This window comes from Synchiropus splendidus, chromosome 2, assembly GCF_027744825.2.
Source record: "Synchiropus splendidus isolate RoL2022-P1 chromosome 2, RoL_Sspl_1.0, whole genome shotgun sequence".
NCBI classification, from domain to species: domain Eukaryota; kingdom Metazoa; phylum Chordata; class Actinopteri; order Syngnathiformes; family Callionymidae; genus Synchiropus; species Synchiropus splendidus.
The window spans coordinates 20,568,906-20,584,846 of NC_071335.1; the positions used below are offsets into that span (position 1 = coordinate 20,568,906).

The 15,941-nt window shown below is 42.1% G+C and overlaps 1 protein-coding gene and 1 long non-coding RNA gene across 4 annotated transcripts; one reads left to right on the forward strand and one right to left on the reverse strand.

Annotated features, from left to right (window-relative positions):
- The first annotated feature begins 322 nt into the window (after positions 1–322).
- Positions 323–2,743, forward strand: LOC128754728 (uncharacterized). Its single transcript, XR_008413964.1, has 3 exons — positions 323–403; positions 607–980; positions 2,038–2,743. It is a non-coding gene; the product is annotated as an uncharacterized LOC128754728 (long non-coding RNA).
- A 117-nt stretch (positions 2,744–2,860) lies between these two features.
- On the reverse strand, positions 2,861–10,163 carry LOC128754527 (putative methyltransferase NSUN7). 3 transcript variants are annotated; one of them, XM_053857217.1, is made up of 12 exons: positions 10,051–10,163; positions 8,386–8,568; positions 7,360–7,418; positions 6,199–6,329; positions 5,987–6,139; positions 5,746–5,929; positions 5,142–5,355; positions 4,929–5,072; positions 4,769–4,870; positions 4,259–4,376; positions 3,847–3,967; positions 2,861–3,640 (listed from the first exon to the last, which is right to left on the reverse strand). In XM_053857217.1, the coding sequence occupies exons 1-12, from the start codon at positions 10,091–10,093 to the stop codon at positions 2,882–2,884; spliced, it is 2,211 nt and encodes a 736-aa protein (XP_053713192.1). In that variant the 5' UTR covers positions 10,094–10,163; the 3' UTR covers positions 2,861–2,881. The 3 variants fall into 3 exon arrangements, with proteins under 3 accessions (XP_053713192.1, XP_053713193.1, XP_053713194.1); XM_053857218.1 differs by having other exon boundaries at positions 8,386–8,600; positions 10,051–10,126; XM_053857219.1 differs by lacking the exons at positions 7,360–7,418; positions 8,386–8,568; positions 10,051–10,163 and adding an exon at positions 7,009–7,084.
- Between the last annotated feature and the right edge of the window lie 5,778 nt (positions 10,164–15,941).

A 15,941-nucleotide genomic window follows, 5' to 3' on the forward strand; every position in this document is an offset into this window, starting at 1 on the left:
GCAGTAGGATGAAACAAGTCATCTGGGCTGATGTTCAAAGTGGCAAAGCTTGTTGTTCCATAACATCTCAGGCAGGAAATGCAAAATACAGGAGTCACACCGAGGAATGGTTAAGTGTAAAGAAAGAGGTCTCACTCTGAAGGGTGACGACACTTCCAGAGCGGCCGTCACTAATGCTTTACTGTCATGTCTGGACAACCTTTTTCAACAGTGTCACATTCATAACAGCTCTTTAATTCCTTTGATCATCTTGGCTTGAACTTACATAAAACTAACTCCTCCATGTGCGGACAGTGCATGTGAGCCGCAGTGCCCCCGCGTGGTTCGCTAGAGCATTACACTTTTAGTTCACATGGCAACCATTTTTTTTTCTTTCTTAGCTTCATTTATAAAGAATTTTATGGTAAGTGATTTTAACACCCAAAATATTACACCACACCCACTGCATTGGCTCAATGAACCCACGAACAAGTTAAAAAACAAATGAAAGATTTTAAAACATTTATAAAGATGGGTCTTCTGAAATCAGGGAGCAACCACTAAAAAATGTTGAATGTCATCTGTGGAGTGTTATAATAATAAATAAACCTGTGTTTCATTCATCAGTCCAGAGAAGGAAAGGCGCTGCTTGACTCATCCCACCTGTCTGACACGTCCACCTGTTCGCTGTGGCAAACTCCACTACATCTTCTCTCTGTTATGTTTGATGAGAAGGAACCAAAGCTTGCTCATCAGCTGATGGGTTCAGAACGGGTTCATCACATGGCCCAAGTCTTCTGCAGACTGATGGTGGTCATGTGATCAGCCAGGCTGAGGAGGAAGCTCTGGTGGAGTGTCGAGTGCGATTCCTAACCTTCATGGGAGTGGGACACAATGTGCACACGTTCGGTTCCATCATGGACGCTGGCGGTCAGCACTTCGACTGTCACGTCTTCTGACATGGGGGGGGGGGGTGTCGGAGGCAGTGCAGGCAGCGTATGGTGAGTTCCAGGAATTTTCATTTTCATTCAGTGCCCCACTGGCTTCTTTGTGTCACATTCAGTGAGGAAGTACTGCGAGTAGTTACTCACCAGCAGCACTTAATTTCCTGTTTGTGACTGACCTTGTATCTCTGCGTCTGTCATCCAACCATCCATCCATCCATCCAGCATCAACCAGTCCACCCATGCATGCGTCTGTTTTTTCTTCTATCATCCATCCATCTTCAGACTACCTTCATCCATCCATCCATCATCCATCCATCCATCCATCTTTATTCTACCCTCATCGATCCATCCATCCAGCATCAATCAGTCCATCCATGCATGCATCTGTTTTCTTTCCATCATCCTCCATCTTTATTCTGCTTCATCCATCCATACATCCAGCATCAACCAGCCCTTCGTGTATGCATCTGTTTTTTCTTCCATCATCCATCCAGCTTTTTTCTACCTTCATCCATCCATCCATTTCTGTATTTGTCCATCTTTCCATTTGTTAGTGTATCATCCATCCATCCACCCATCGACCCATCTATGTCCAAATTAAGCCAGCACACATTTTCTTTGTGCCACTAAACCGTGTCTGAGACAAAAACAACAAACAAATGTCTTGTTATGTTTTGATGGGTCTGGTCAGATGGTTGCACCTGCTCCACCACCTGCTCCAGTCATGCTGCTGCTGTCATAACACATCTGGAAGTCATCAGAAAAGCCAATAAAAACACCACTTTTCATTGTCAAGCCACATCTTCTTCAATGTTATTTGATATCCTCGTCTTTTCAAGCAGCTGCAACTGCATGAGCTTGTTAGTAGGCGACGGGACAGCGGTGATCACACGCTCACAGCTTCGAATCTCATTGTATAAACAAAATATATCGCAGCCATATATTTAGTCAGTTAAGTTCATCTCACGTTGTCCAAGGCAAATCACTTCAGCTTGGGCTTGTGGCTGTAAAAGTGATGAAGAAAGATTCGAGTTATTGACTAACCTTTATCTCACTCTCTCACACACACATTCTTTTACACGCCCTGCTTCTCTCTCTCTGTTTTCCTCAGCTGCGGTACCAGAAGTGTTTAGTCGCTCGACCACTCTCCCAAAAAGCCTGCAACCTGGCCCCCCACAGCGACTCAGTGTCCCGTCGAGTGTCTGCCAGTGTGAAGCACAGCGTCCTCTCCCTCATCGACAACCTCAAACAGAAGAGGCTGCCAGAGTAACAACCTCCCTGTCGCCATGGTAACCAGGCACAAACGAATGCTGGCACTGGCACATGAATGTCTGGCGCATGTTTATTATTTGACTGAAGGAAAAAAAAGACTTGTTATATACGAGTCAAATCTGATGCATGCTGGGAGGTCAACAGTTGGAATCCAGTTTGAGGCAAACCTACTTCCATTCTGAGAAGAGTTTAGCTGATCAACAAACTCTCTGATGACGCCTTGGAGATATGAGTGTGTGCATGGACTGGTCATAGTTTTGGTTAAAACTGAACTCTTGACTGAACGCAGATGAAACACTAGATGTCATTGTGAAGGTCAATAAATGTGTCGTTACCCTCATTCTTGAGGAAAATTCATGCGGTCAGTTGCCGAATATTGGCGGTTGAGACCACACGTTCATTTTTGATGGTTTTGAAACACTTTTTTTCTTTAAATGAAATACTATTTAGCAGACGGCTAAAGTGCAAAATAGTGAAACATAAGGAAACAATGGAAGCGGACAGAGTTTTCAAATGAGTTGCCCACCACCTGACAACTAGCACTAAACAGGACGTTGGCATTTATTTGTACACTACTAATGTAACTAAACGTGGGAATAAATGGTCATGGAAATGTTCCGATTGGGTTTTTTTATTTGTTAAATGAAAATGAATGTTACTGGATGCATCTGGCGTGAGCAGACTCACTGCCCGAGCTTCCTCAGACTCGGGAGTGTAACCGAAGAGGAAGCAGTGGTCCTCAGTGCACGTCTGGATGACCTGGCTGATGATGGAGGCCTGGACAGAGAGGAGCTGCTCAGCGAGCTGGAGGTGCTGGAGGAAATGGGTGGAAGCACAAAATCCGCCGGCGTCAACACTCGCTGTGCGGCCGTCCCTTCTCCCCTGTCTGGGCTTTGTCTCTGCTTTGAGGGAGTTTTCGGGGCAGTCGGACGAGGAGGCGGTTTTCTATCTGGTTCAGTCTGCTGTGTTACACTAGAGACTGGGATGGAAGCTTTCGCTGAAGAGATGAGTGACAGCGTCAGGCGAGGAATCTTCCGTGCTTTGCCTTTGCTCTTTTTGCTCGTCGGAGCATTTTTCTTTGCTGGTTTCTTCTTCAGAGTTTTAGGCTCAAGCTGCGAGCTGCTTTGTTTTGAGTTCTTTTTGACTTTTCTCTTTCTCCCCTTCTTCTTCTTCTTCTTTCCCTTTCCTCCTTTATTCCCTTCCGTCTCTTCCTCATCTTTGTCCTCATCCTGATCTGACTGTGGCAACCGAGGTCCTGCCTCTGCATCTCCGTCCAGACCAATGAGGAGCTCTGGTCCCCCGGTTGCCGAGGGGACACTGCTCTTTTTGTTTTTGCTCTTTGTGCCTGCGTTAGCTTGTTCAGGGAGGATTCCTCCCAGGAGGCCTTTGGCTGCTGCCCTTGCCAGGACGTCCTGAACCGTCTCCACTTTGGTGGGATCCGCCTGCACCATCATTTCGAGTGGATTAAACAAGGTCTTTATGACATGTATTTTGAAAGGCTTGAGCAGTCAAAATTGCTGAATGTGCTGTTTTTATTGTTAAAAGAAATAACGTAAAGATATATAGAAATATTGTGATCCAAAACCAATAAAAAAAATATATGCAGAGTCAGCAAAACAAGCAGTCCTTGTCACTGCCAGTGGCTCACCTGTCTGGACAGTCGCGCCACAAAGCAGCCGTTGGTGAACTGAGAGGCCTCCAGTCTGAAGAACTTGGAATCCTCCGCGTCTCCTGACAGCGAGTCGTCAGGGAAAATGGGCCCATTAACCCTGAGAGAAGCAGCGACAGCTCTCGTAAAATGCAGAGGCAATGCAGCATCAACTCATCTTCGGCGCATTAATGCACCCAAATGTTGTTGCTTTTCATCACAACATCCAGAATTTTAAGTCCAGAAGTTCTGATCAGCCGTTATAAATTCTGCCTCAGTAACGCTGAGTCGGGAATATAAGTCTTCATAGCCTCTACCTTCCTCTTGTCCAGTGGTCGCCATGTTGTTTGCGGTCCCAAACGGAGGCCCCGAATTCTCTGATGTGTTTTTCAAAGGTGTGTGTGTGACTCACCTGAAGGGCAGTAGTTTAGAGTGAGTGTGTGTTTTCTCCAACACTCTCTTCACCAGTTGTTCATTTTCCTCAGGATAGATTGAACGTGTGCAGTAGACCACCGTCTGGACTTTTGGGACTAGAAAAGAACAGAAGGAAAGGTCAAGAGAGGATGTGTGTGTGTGTTCTTGTACTTCTATCTTCGTGAGAACCTGTATGTCTTTTTAATAATTTATTTTTAAAAAAAAATGTTTTTTTAAACAGAGTGAGGACATTTTTGTAAAGTGAGGACGGTCCTCACTTTGTCAAGACTCATTCTGAGGGTTAAAACTACAAAAAACACCCAGGTTGTTATGATTGGGTTTTAGTTTGGTTCAGAGTAAAGCTTAAGTTGAGCCATTTGTTTTAGATGGTTAGGTTCAGGGGGAGAGGCAGGGGAAAGGGTTATGTCAATGTATGTCAATGACGGTCCTCACTAAGATAGAAAGACAAACGTGTATGTGTGTGTGTGTGTGTGTTGTGTTGACTCACAGGTTAGAGAGTGTGCAAGCAGTCGAGCTTGCTGTGAGGTCAGGGTTTGGAGTTTACTCTGCGACACTGAACTTCCACATAAGTGAGTCAAAAGGTCCCAGTCTAGGGAGCAGAGCTGTCTCTTAAATCTGAGCAGACCGGGTCAACTCCAGAGCCGTACCTCCATGTTCGCTGTGGATGGTGGACACGGGGTCACTCAGGGCGGAGGTGGAGCAGCGAGGAAGCACGACGATGACCTTCAAGCGCTGGGCGGCGCTGTCCCACTCATCCAGAGCCAAGAAAGCCTCGGACACCACTCTCAGGTCTGCGTGGAGCACGAGCGACAGCGTCAGCAGTTCGGAGTCACACACACAGCGTGCGATGCGCGTCTCACTTTTGACGTCCATCAGGGCGAGCAGCTCGTGCAGCTCCGTCAGCTGCGCCGCTGTGTGGTCTGCCGCGCTCACCAGCGCACGACCACAGCGAGCGGCGGCAGCCACGGCGACGTGAGCTGCGGTCATGGCCGAGAAACAGCCGGCCACCATGACGTCGCCACAATCATACAGCAGGGGGCGTAAGACGCTGACGGCCACGCACACACTCCGCTCCTGGTGGGTGTTACTTAAAAACCTCAGCAAAGCAAACTGACTCATTTTCAAAGTTCAATATTTCAACCCTTTGATTCCAGTTAATCTCTCAAAATTGTTTAATTAATTTGACAGGAGAAAATACCTTAAAATCACATTTTAAATATAGCCATTTATCTGCAGTCAATGTAATACATGACAAAAAAATCTGCTGTAAAAGCTAGAAGAAAAGTGCCATTGTCTAAATAAATAAAAAAAATAAATGAAATAAATAATAATTTGCATCTTCAAAGAAAATTGACACATTAATATTTAAAATATTGTGCATAAATAAAGTCAAATAACAATCAAATTATTAATATAAACCAAATTGAAAATCCAAAATGATTCCTTTGGACTCTGGAATCTTACCTGTATGTTGAGTCTGTGTGTGGCTGTCAGATCACTTTGCTCCAGACGACTGATCGTACTTTGGGAGAAGACGAGTGTATCAGGACACAAGTGGTCTCTGCAGAATGTTGATTCTGCCACTTCAGACACACTCTTGACCTCACACAGTCCGTCACGCTGCAGCTCCGCACACACTTCCTCCACGCTGTAGAGAGAGCGGTCAGTATTTATGCTGACTTTCCTGAGCCTTGGTTCCAATCACCTGGACTTGAGCGTGTTCACCCAGGCGTAGCACGGCAGCAGCTTCATCCGCTGCTGCTTGGCTCTCACAGGATCCGGGAGAAACAGAGAAACACTCTGGAGGTTTCGCTTGATTCGGTAGCGGGCCAGAGACGCCGCCAGCTTGATCTTCCACCTAAAATGATTTCATCAACATGACGGATTTCCTCTTACACACTATCATTCGGTCCTCACTTATGTAAGCTGTGCTCCAGAGCTCGCACTTCTTGGCTCAGTTCCGTCAAGTCTTTTGTAGGTCGAAGTGTGAACTTCCGCTCCTGAAAGTCGAACAGCATCACCATGGCCAAAGGCAGCGACTCACTGGGCTGAAGATCATAGTCAGTCATTGGCGTCAAAGTTTTTACATGATGTCTTCTGTTGAGTTTTTATTACTGACTCTTCTGTGACCTATTTCAATCTTCAATCTTGTTCCAATACCCGATATTGAAGGGGAAAAAAAACCAAAGAACTAAAACTGACACTAAAGCCAATAAAAAGTAAACTGAAACAAAACATTTTTCAAGAAAAGGTTAACAAAAACAACGCACTCTAAAAACAAATTAAAACTAATTGTATTTAAAAAGACAAAAAATCACAACTAAATGAAAACCAAAACCGAAGAAAAATCTGTCATGACCTTGCGAACTTTCCATGTTTGGTCCAGTTCATTATAAAAACATACAGAAAAGGTTGGATGGGTGATTTTGTTTCTTGACCAAACTCCATGACAGCTCATTCACACTCCGATTACAACCAATGAATTCAATGCTCTTCCAGAAAACCGTATCACAAAAGCAAACAGTCACTGATCGTCTGTGAAACGTACAGTAGTGGAGAAACAGCTAAACATTTCAGGTGATTCTAACTGACCCAATTCAAACTTCATTCAAGAGAAACAGTGTGCTGCTCTGGAGGCGTGAGTTCAAGGGAGGGTCTCAAGAAATGAGGGTTTGGACTTTGAATTCAAACTGCAGATTGTTTAATTTTAGAGATCATGTACCCTACCTTTAGGTTACAGAGCCAGGAGCAGTTTGTTAAAGAGGAGCTGTAAATAGAACATGACAGTAAATAAAGGCTGTGAATAAAGGGTCCCTTTTCCACAGGCCTGTCTTGCATTTCACTTCTATTCAATGAGTCTCACTGCAGTGCTGTTTATTCTGTAGGAGCCAGTCTCGTCCACATGAAAGGACCGAGTGCTCATCCAGTCCTCCATACTGAAAGGACCAAAACATATATTTGTGACCACCAGTCACATTGATAAAACACTAACCTGCCGGCTCCGGGCCCCGGCCCGCGGCTGAAAACCCACCCCAGCTCCGACGTGTTCGCTGAGGTAAATCAGAAAATGAAACTTACAAGATGTTGTGAGGTGAGGAAGCTGCTGTCCATCATGATGTACTCCAGCAGCTCTTGGTCTGTCAGGACCACAATAGGAATCAAATGCTGGCAATTCAAACCAAATATCTGGAACATGGATCAACCAATCGATTGTAGAACAGAAACAACTTAATTCATCAGATTGAAATTAGTATTCATGACAGCAATACTAGTCGAATAAATATTAGTCAACATTGAATAAGTTTTTAAAGTTAATCAGAACAAGTTGTAAATTATTATAAAAATATTTTTAAAAAAGTATGATTTTCATTTATGATATTTAGACATTGTTTTATTACATTTATTTTATTCAGAATTTTATTCATGACAGTACATGAATGTCAGCAATTTGCATCAAGTATCTTTGTGAGGATCACATTTCGCGAGGTTTTGGTTTGTTTACGTGTCAGTTGATTAAATATGGTTATTGAACACAAGTGAAATCAAGAGTAATGAAGCAGTTTGGGCCCATTTGTTCTGGGAAAGGTGGGCGAGGGATGAAAAATGTCTAGACATCAGTTTTTGTCTCTTGGTGGAAAGTCTTACCAACTCGCCTCCGCTAACAATTTGTATTCCGCAAAACATATTAGTTTGAGCAAGAAGACGTGAGAAAATTCCAGATATGCTGACGCCTATTCGCTGATAGAGGAGCCATTGCTCAGGAGCTCTGTTTTGGATGATGGATTTGAAATTACAGTAAAGTTCTGAGGCGTAGGATTCAAAGGACGAGGAGCCTGTGAAGGTGATTTTCTTATCGCAGTACATGCGCCACCTGCTCAAGTCATCACATCAGGGAACTTCATGTTAAATGTTTGACTCTGCAGTTGTAGCTTCTATTCAGAACAACAAATCAAATGGCTGCAGCGCCTCGGTTCATTCCAGAGATAAAGCAGAGAATCGGGGAGCGGCTGCACAGGTTAGTGTCAGGATAATGGTGTTCCAAGTGCTTGTGGTCATAGAAAGTGGACGGATGAGCTTTAAGTTCTCCAGCTGACCTGGACTCACATTTGATGGTGTTGAATGCCAGTTGAAAGGCTTGCCGCTGCGATGTCTTGTCTCCGCTCTCAGGGAGTTGTGTGTCCGACTTCTTCCCATAATGCAGCACCTGATGGGTGACGGGTTTTTCTCTGCGCAGATGTTGGAATGCTGCTGCCGCCATCAGGTAGACGCCATCGGACAGAGGGGCGGCTGGGTCGAGAGGAGGGAGAGTTTGAATGACTCTGGGGGTTGTTGAGAAACCTCCACAAGACGTGAGGAACAGGACGGGTCAAAAAATGTTCAGAGAGAAGTGTAAAGGCGGATTGAAGCATATTTAAGAGGAAAGTCTTATTGTTGTCTGTCGTTCACTGTGATGACAATGAGGATGACAGTTGGAACAGTCAAGCAGGCAAAGGAGTACTCAACAAAGGTAGTGTTTTTGAAGTGCAAGAAGGTTGTGATAGCTAGACAACCTTGGTATACAGAAAGAGTTAAAGGGGACATATTGGGCTTTTATTCTTTTGGAATAAAATCTTTGTTTGCATCAACAAACACAGTTCAAATGTTTAAATTAAATGTATTTAGTTTTTTTTCAGTTCATCTCGGGACTTTGTGAGGACTGTGAGGTCACTCTCAGGTCCAACTTCCCACAGTTCTTTTCAAATTTGGACTTCAACTTGAACTAAAGTAGATAGATGAGATTAGGTTTATGGCACATTTTCTCCAGTAAGTGTATGTGAATAAATGACATGAAAATACTGACAAACAATAGGTGAGCACTGCAGCTGTCCTGCAGCTTGAGGAGTGCAAGTGAGGCTCATGTCAAAAGTGTCATCAATAAATAATGGACCCTCTCCAAACCATGACACAACATGCGTCGCTGCTTCTCCACTTACCACACTGGTCATTATTTGACTACAAAACAATACCGACGAGTAAACTGATCGCTTGTATGGAGTTTATATGAAATTCTAAAACAAAATGTAATGCGCACATTCACTTGTTACATGTTTTATTCTGTCACATCTTAAAGCCTTTTTTTATTCATTAATTTTTCTGTTAAATTCTAAATAATGCTTTTTTGTAAATTATCTTTAGTTTTATTTATTTCACGTTTGTTTTTATTTTTATTGCTCTCCATCAAAATAATTGAAATATATTTTATAGCATTTGTATCATAATTGTTTTCAGAATGCATGCTTCGATTTCACAGTCGTATTTTGGTGTCGTAACACCAAATTTCTTAGTTAAAAGTCGTCTTGCATCCTCACAATTGAGTCACTAAATTTGCCAGAAATCTCACCCACATTTCATATTGCCCTCTTCATAACTTCTCATTGAAAGTCCATGGCCAAAAAGCAAAAGAACTGAGGAGGAAGTGGTGGAGTTGCTGGAACCACCAGCGTCTAATTAAATAAATTTAAAAAAGAAAGAAAGAAAGAAGGAAAACAGAGTCACCCAGTTTAATGGGCTTTTGACTGGAATTGTGCAACATGTCCAATAAGGCCACGTCACTTCATGGAATAAATGAAGAGCCATCAAAGTGCAGTGATTTCACGAGAAGCAAGCAGCAGCAGAAACTCTCAATTCCACTTCACAGAGGCCAAGAAGAAAGGAGCGGCCTGGAGCAGATGAGTGTAATCTGCATTGACAATGACCGGCTCTTTAAAGTTGCATGGCAAGTCTTTCTACCTTTGTCACTCCGGAGCCTCCTCTCAGGAACCGCACAGCTCATCGTCTCTCTCTCCTCCGTGCACCTGTCGTCTCCTACAGCCCAAAATATCTTGACCAACACGCAGGAATCATCTGTTCTTTAAGGGTGGTTTTCCAGTCCCTCCTCTTTGTCAGGCGTGGTTTTGAGCCTCGAGTTTGAGTTTCCATGACAACAACATGATAATGAAGAAATCCGACTTTGAATGTGACCACTTTAAAAATAAAAAATATAGATAAAACATAACAGGTCTGTGGTACTTGTTTTCAACTTCTCACCGCACATTAGCGCAAACCTTTGACTTGTACTTTGTTTACTTCGTCTGATACTCGCTTTAACTCGGGGCGGAATCCAGAAGTGTTGTGACCTCTAGTGGCTACATGGCAGAAATACACCTTAGAGAGCTGCACTTTTAATTCGTCCTTTTAAACATCTTTCATTTGACATGACCAAAAAGGAGCAGGAATCCCCCAGTGTATCTGAAAGACTATGTTCAAAAAGTGGAATAGGAGATAAAAGTTTTGGGCCATGCTATTTTCTTATTCTTTAGCCTAAAGAGGCATGTTTTTGTTTTGTTTGTTTTGGGTGAGTCGTTGAAGTTCCATTCTATTTTATGACTATTTTATTACTTTATTAAGTTTTAGACTTACCCAAGTGTTTATAGTGGTTTTGGGGACATGGGTTTTGGGAATGAAGTTGGAAGTGAACGATTTGAGGGGGAAGACACGTTATGATGTGTTATGGGATTATTTGGGGTCACAACTTGGGGGCGCTCTTGTTATGTTGCCGGGTCACCATCCAGGTTGTTGGAAGTTGGAAGCGTGAATAAAACCCGCTGTGTTGATACCACCTGTGAGTTTTCCTTTCAGCTTCCAGCTATCACGTGTATTGCGACGGTATTTATGATTGTAAGTTATTCTCCACGTCTGTTTATTTTATGCGTGAATGGACAAGTTGATTTGATTCACGCTTTTCTCGCATTTCCTGATTCAGAATCCGATTTGCCTCCATATATTATGTTCCACTCGCATCCTGCTTTCGTTTATGCAGTTTGTATTGATTCTTGTTTTCGTTCTCTACTTGACACACAGCTGAACACCCGCCACTTCCTCCATCCACTGAGGTCAGTCAGTCAATAGACATGAAGTCCACGGACATATTTGTTACTTTGGACACTTCGAATCGGATGAATATTTTGCTTTCAAATTGGTATTTTAATGTTTGGCTGAGTGACGAGAGAAGGTGCAAATGCTTCGTTGTTGACGAGAGTTGGTGCAATATATCTATATTTTCGACATGACAACCGTTTAGAATGACAGCAACACAGCAGCGCCTCGACTGCCTCTCACCAGCCTGAACAGAAACTGCAGTAAATAGCGAGACTTAAAGTGAAGACAAGCCAAGATATTTGAACGTTTGCCATCAAATGCAAATGCACGTCGACAAATGTAGGATTTCCATGGCGTTACTATTAGATTGTCTCGAACATTTTGCCGGACTTATTCTGTGATTTTCCATTTTCAAGTGAATAACACAGTGAACAAGCTCAGGTTATTTATGGGGCGGGACAATTAAGGGCCCAACCAATAAGAAGGATTGAGAAGTGAAGCTCAACCGCGTCATTGGTCGATTGCAGTCTCTCTTCAAGCATTTGATTGGTTATCAATTCATGAATGGCGCAACAGAACCACAGTGAACTAAGACAGAAACGTTGCACAAATACGAGCGTTTGTGCAACATATATATGTATATATATATATATATATATATATATATATATATATATATATATATATATATATATATATATATATATATATATATATATATATATATATATATATACTGGAAAGGGAGGTCATGTGAATATTATGTAAATATATATATATATATATATATATATATATATATATATATATATATATACACACACACATATATAATAGCAAATTCGTAGTATTCAGAATACTTTTTACTTACATAATATTCACATGACGTCACTTTCCTGACTAGTTACCTTGTAAACTACCGTGCTACATTGCATATCTTTTCAAATTAGGTTTTAAAATAATAATAATAATAATAATAATAATAATAATAATTATTATTATTATTATTATTATTATTATAGCCATTCTTACACTGGCATAAAGCTAATCAGTGTATAGCCTTTTATTGGACCATCGATTTATCTGAGCTACCTTTGTGGTCACTGGGCACCTCTGCTCTCTCTGGACTGATACATCAGTTTTATTAGGGTTTGGAAAAGCCAGAAAGCTTTGTGGCCTCAGGGGTTGCATTTCCTGGTGGGTGAGAGTCCAGCTGGAGAGATTATCCCTTCAACACGCGTCATCAGTGTCGCCTAACAACAGGCCTCCACTGGCTTGTGTGTGCGCGACGGTCGTATTCTTGTGTGTGTGTTACAGTGTATTTAATAATCAGCCCCGTTGGAGATGGCGGGTCGTGCGCCCGGTAAGCCGACCTGGAATTTTGTCAATAAAGGTCTAATCTGCTGGGGAAGCTGTAAAAGGCCAGAGAGGTCGTTTCCCCTCTTACCTTTCATTTGTGCACAGTGATGTTTACTGGGTGCTGTTGACTTAAGTGTGCCTCAAACACTTGGTCACCCGTGGAATCCTGCCACTGACTGTTGAACCGGGACATCCAGGGATTACAAACTGATGGTCAGCCCTTCAATTCGGGTACGTTGCGTTTTCAGGGACAGCTGAAAAGGAATTGATGATTTAAAAGCAAATATTAGCGCAAACACACATAGATGGGAAGACTTCTTGAAAGGAGCTGTGGTGTAGGTTGGCTACGACTTACAACATCATCTAGGCAGTGGAATTTGACATTGCTGAATATGATAACAATCTCAAACAAATGTAAAACAAGTTGAGCGTAAAACTCAGGTGTTCCACAAGTTTCAAAATGACACTGAATTTCAAAGCCGAAAAACAAATCGCCAAAAATAAGGACCGCAATTCTAATGTGTTGTGATGACATTCGCTTTTCTGATTCTCCTTTGTATGAAGCAAAGAATTGTGTAAACAAATGAAGAAACCAACTAAAACTTGGCCAAGAGAGCTCGAGTGTACCCCCTAGTGGCCGAGGGCGTCTATTGTTGAAGCTGAAATGTACAAAGAGAAGTCACTTCTGGCTCAAACAATAATACTAATAGCGATAAATATTCATTTGTGCATGCATATATTGCTTTTCGCTGACTGAGTTCACGAAATACCCTGGAAATAAAGGCCATCTAAACTAATCTAAGCATCATGTCCCACTTCGCTCCAAGTCAGCTCCTGCACCCCTTCTGTTCTGTTCAAACTGCTTCTGTCTCCATTCTTTTTGGCCACTTAAACAACATCAGTCTATTTTCTGGAGACTTTCTCTGGATATAAACAGGACTTTGCCTTAGTGTTCACCTAAAATGTCAAGTTAAGATGGCTCCTTGTCACATTTAAACGATAAACAATGTTATGTTATTGTTATTAAGCACAAACTTGTGCTTAATAACATGTTTTATTTCCAGCATTCATACATGCCATTTTCAGTTTCCTGTGAAGGACTTAACTGGTTCCACTTGTTACGGGTGAACATGTCTAACCATTCTCCTTCTTGTGTATCTTTGTCTGGCCATGCGCCGCTGACAATCTCTGTGTCTTTTGTGTTGTAACCAGGGCAGGGTCAGAGCTGCTCATTGTGGGATGAGGTTTGTTTGTTTACACCCTGTGAAAAGACTTTGTGTGTGTCTATACTTGTCTGCTCAAGGGCCCATTAACCAAGTCACTGAGTCAGTCCTAGATTAGAATCATTAATAATAAAATGTGCTCTTTTGTATTAGAAAGGTATTGTATTAGAAAAGGAGAAGGAACATTTTGACATGATTGAAAAAAAAAAAAAAGCTTGGGGCTTGATGTTATGGCTGACGCTGACTCATCTGTTTTGGCTTCAAGGGCCACGGTCGCCCGGCTTTCCTGCCTTCTTTCAAGGCAAACGTTTGGCAAAATGGATAAGTAACATTACAACTTAAGCTGTGTCAAATGAGTTTTACAATTGTCTGAAGCTTGTCATTTTTACCAGAGAAAATATCCAAATAAAGAATGGTGGAATGAACTGCCATGATTGTTGTCCCTGTGAAATATGCATATAAATGAACAGTGACAATCTTAGCTCTTAGAACCCTTGTGATCTGATTTGCGCAAATAGATTCCATAAAACCTACATGATAATGGAGTCGCTCCCCTCAAATAAAAGCCTTATCTCACTTGCCCTCGTCTCACTCGGCCATGAAGGAGTCTCACACGACGCAAGGTTCGACTGCGTTTGGAGGAAGTAGATGTGAAATCAACGACAGCTTTGTGAACGCATTTAAATTAATTATAAAAATTAATTTTTGTCTTTAATTCAGTGATGTTGTTCTTTTTACTGCGCCGCTCATTTATCACTGTCACAGTGCCACTACTGTTACCCTTTTACTCTTTTTCGAAGCAACGTGAAGTTTGAAGTCTTTTTTTTAGATGTGTTACTTGCTTCTGAAGCTCTGTCCTCAGACCTTGACAGGATTTCTCCAGCTTCTGATTTTTGTTTGGTCTCTGAACTAGTTTTGTCTGATGTGTGGGTGAACAGAGAAAGAGGCAGCGGAAATGTAGAATGTGAGTTGTAGGTGAAAGTAAGCAGCATATTCTGTCCGGTCCCTGAGATTCAAACATCTTTCTCACGTCGATATCTATCGCACACATTTCCAAAGACCAAGTCAAAAGTGGATCTTCCCAGGTTTCCTACCTATAACGTATCTCCAGATCAGACAGTCAACAATAAATGATTGTTCATCTGAACATCTTCATGCAGATATATTTTGCTATTGATGAAGTTATTAATGATCCAGACCGCCAGGAAATTACAGCAGTGAATGTTTTTAAAGTCTCTATTTTGTCTGCAGGATATCACAGCTGCTGACCTCGAGCCAGTCTGTCATAGCAGCGTCGTAATACAAACCCAATATTGAAAAGCCGAGAGGTCGGTGGCACTCTGCAGTTATCTTCATGGTTTACTCCTTTTTTTTTGTCTTTTTTTTTATTACCAGTAAGCTGATATAATTTACGACTTCCGCTTGCCAATTCGATCAGATGCCGAGTAAACAAACCTTTGCCGTGCAATGACAATAGCTGATACCACTGTTGCCCTTGAACACTCATATAGTTGCCAAATTTAATTCAGAAACTCTAAGGAAATGCATTGGATCGGCTACCACTCCAGCATTAAACAAAAAGGCCTGGGAGCAATGAGCAGAGTGGATCTACCCGAGAAGCCATGCAGCTCAACACAAGGATGTGAGGGCTTTTTTGCATACTTTTTTGCTGTACTGGAATGAAGCATAATCCACTCATGATTTTTGTTTTTTTAATTTCAGTCAAATTGATGCACTTAGTCTTTTCAGTTACAGATAAAAACAATGTTGAGTTATTCTTCATTGTAAGTTGATCTATATGACTTTCTTTTTTCTTTTCTTTCATGTTTACAAGAATACAATGTTATGCAGAGGTGTACTTAATAATAATTTTATAGACAAATGAAACTATTTACAGAGGGAGTTGCGGGTGTCTAAGTGGATGATTTTACAGTCCAACGTTTTAAGTTTTCACGGCACCCTCCGTCTAATCTCAGAGTCAGATGTGCTAACCAAGCGTTAAAGCGAAATGTATTGTGCAACACCTCCAACGGCCCTGGCCTCCTCCCCTCTGGAGTTCAACTGCTGTGTCGAAACTTTATTTCTCTGTGTGAGCACGTCTGACTCAATCTCAGTTTCCTATACACACAAGTTCCCCACTGCTAGTGTGTGTGTGTGTTGGTGAACCTATACATGTGAGTC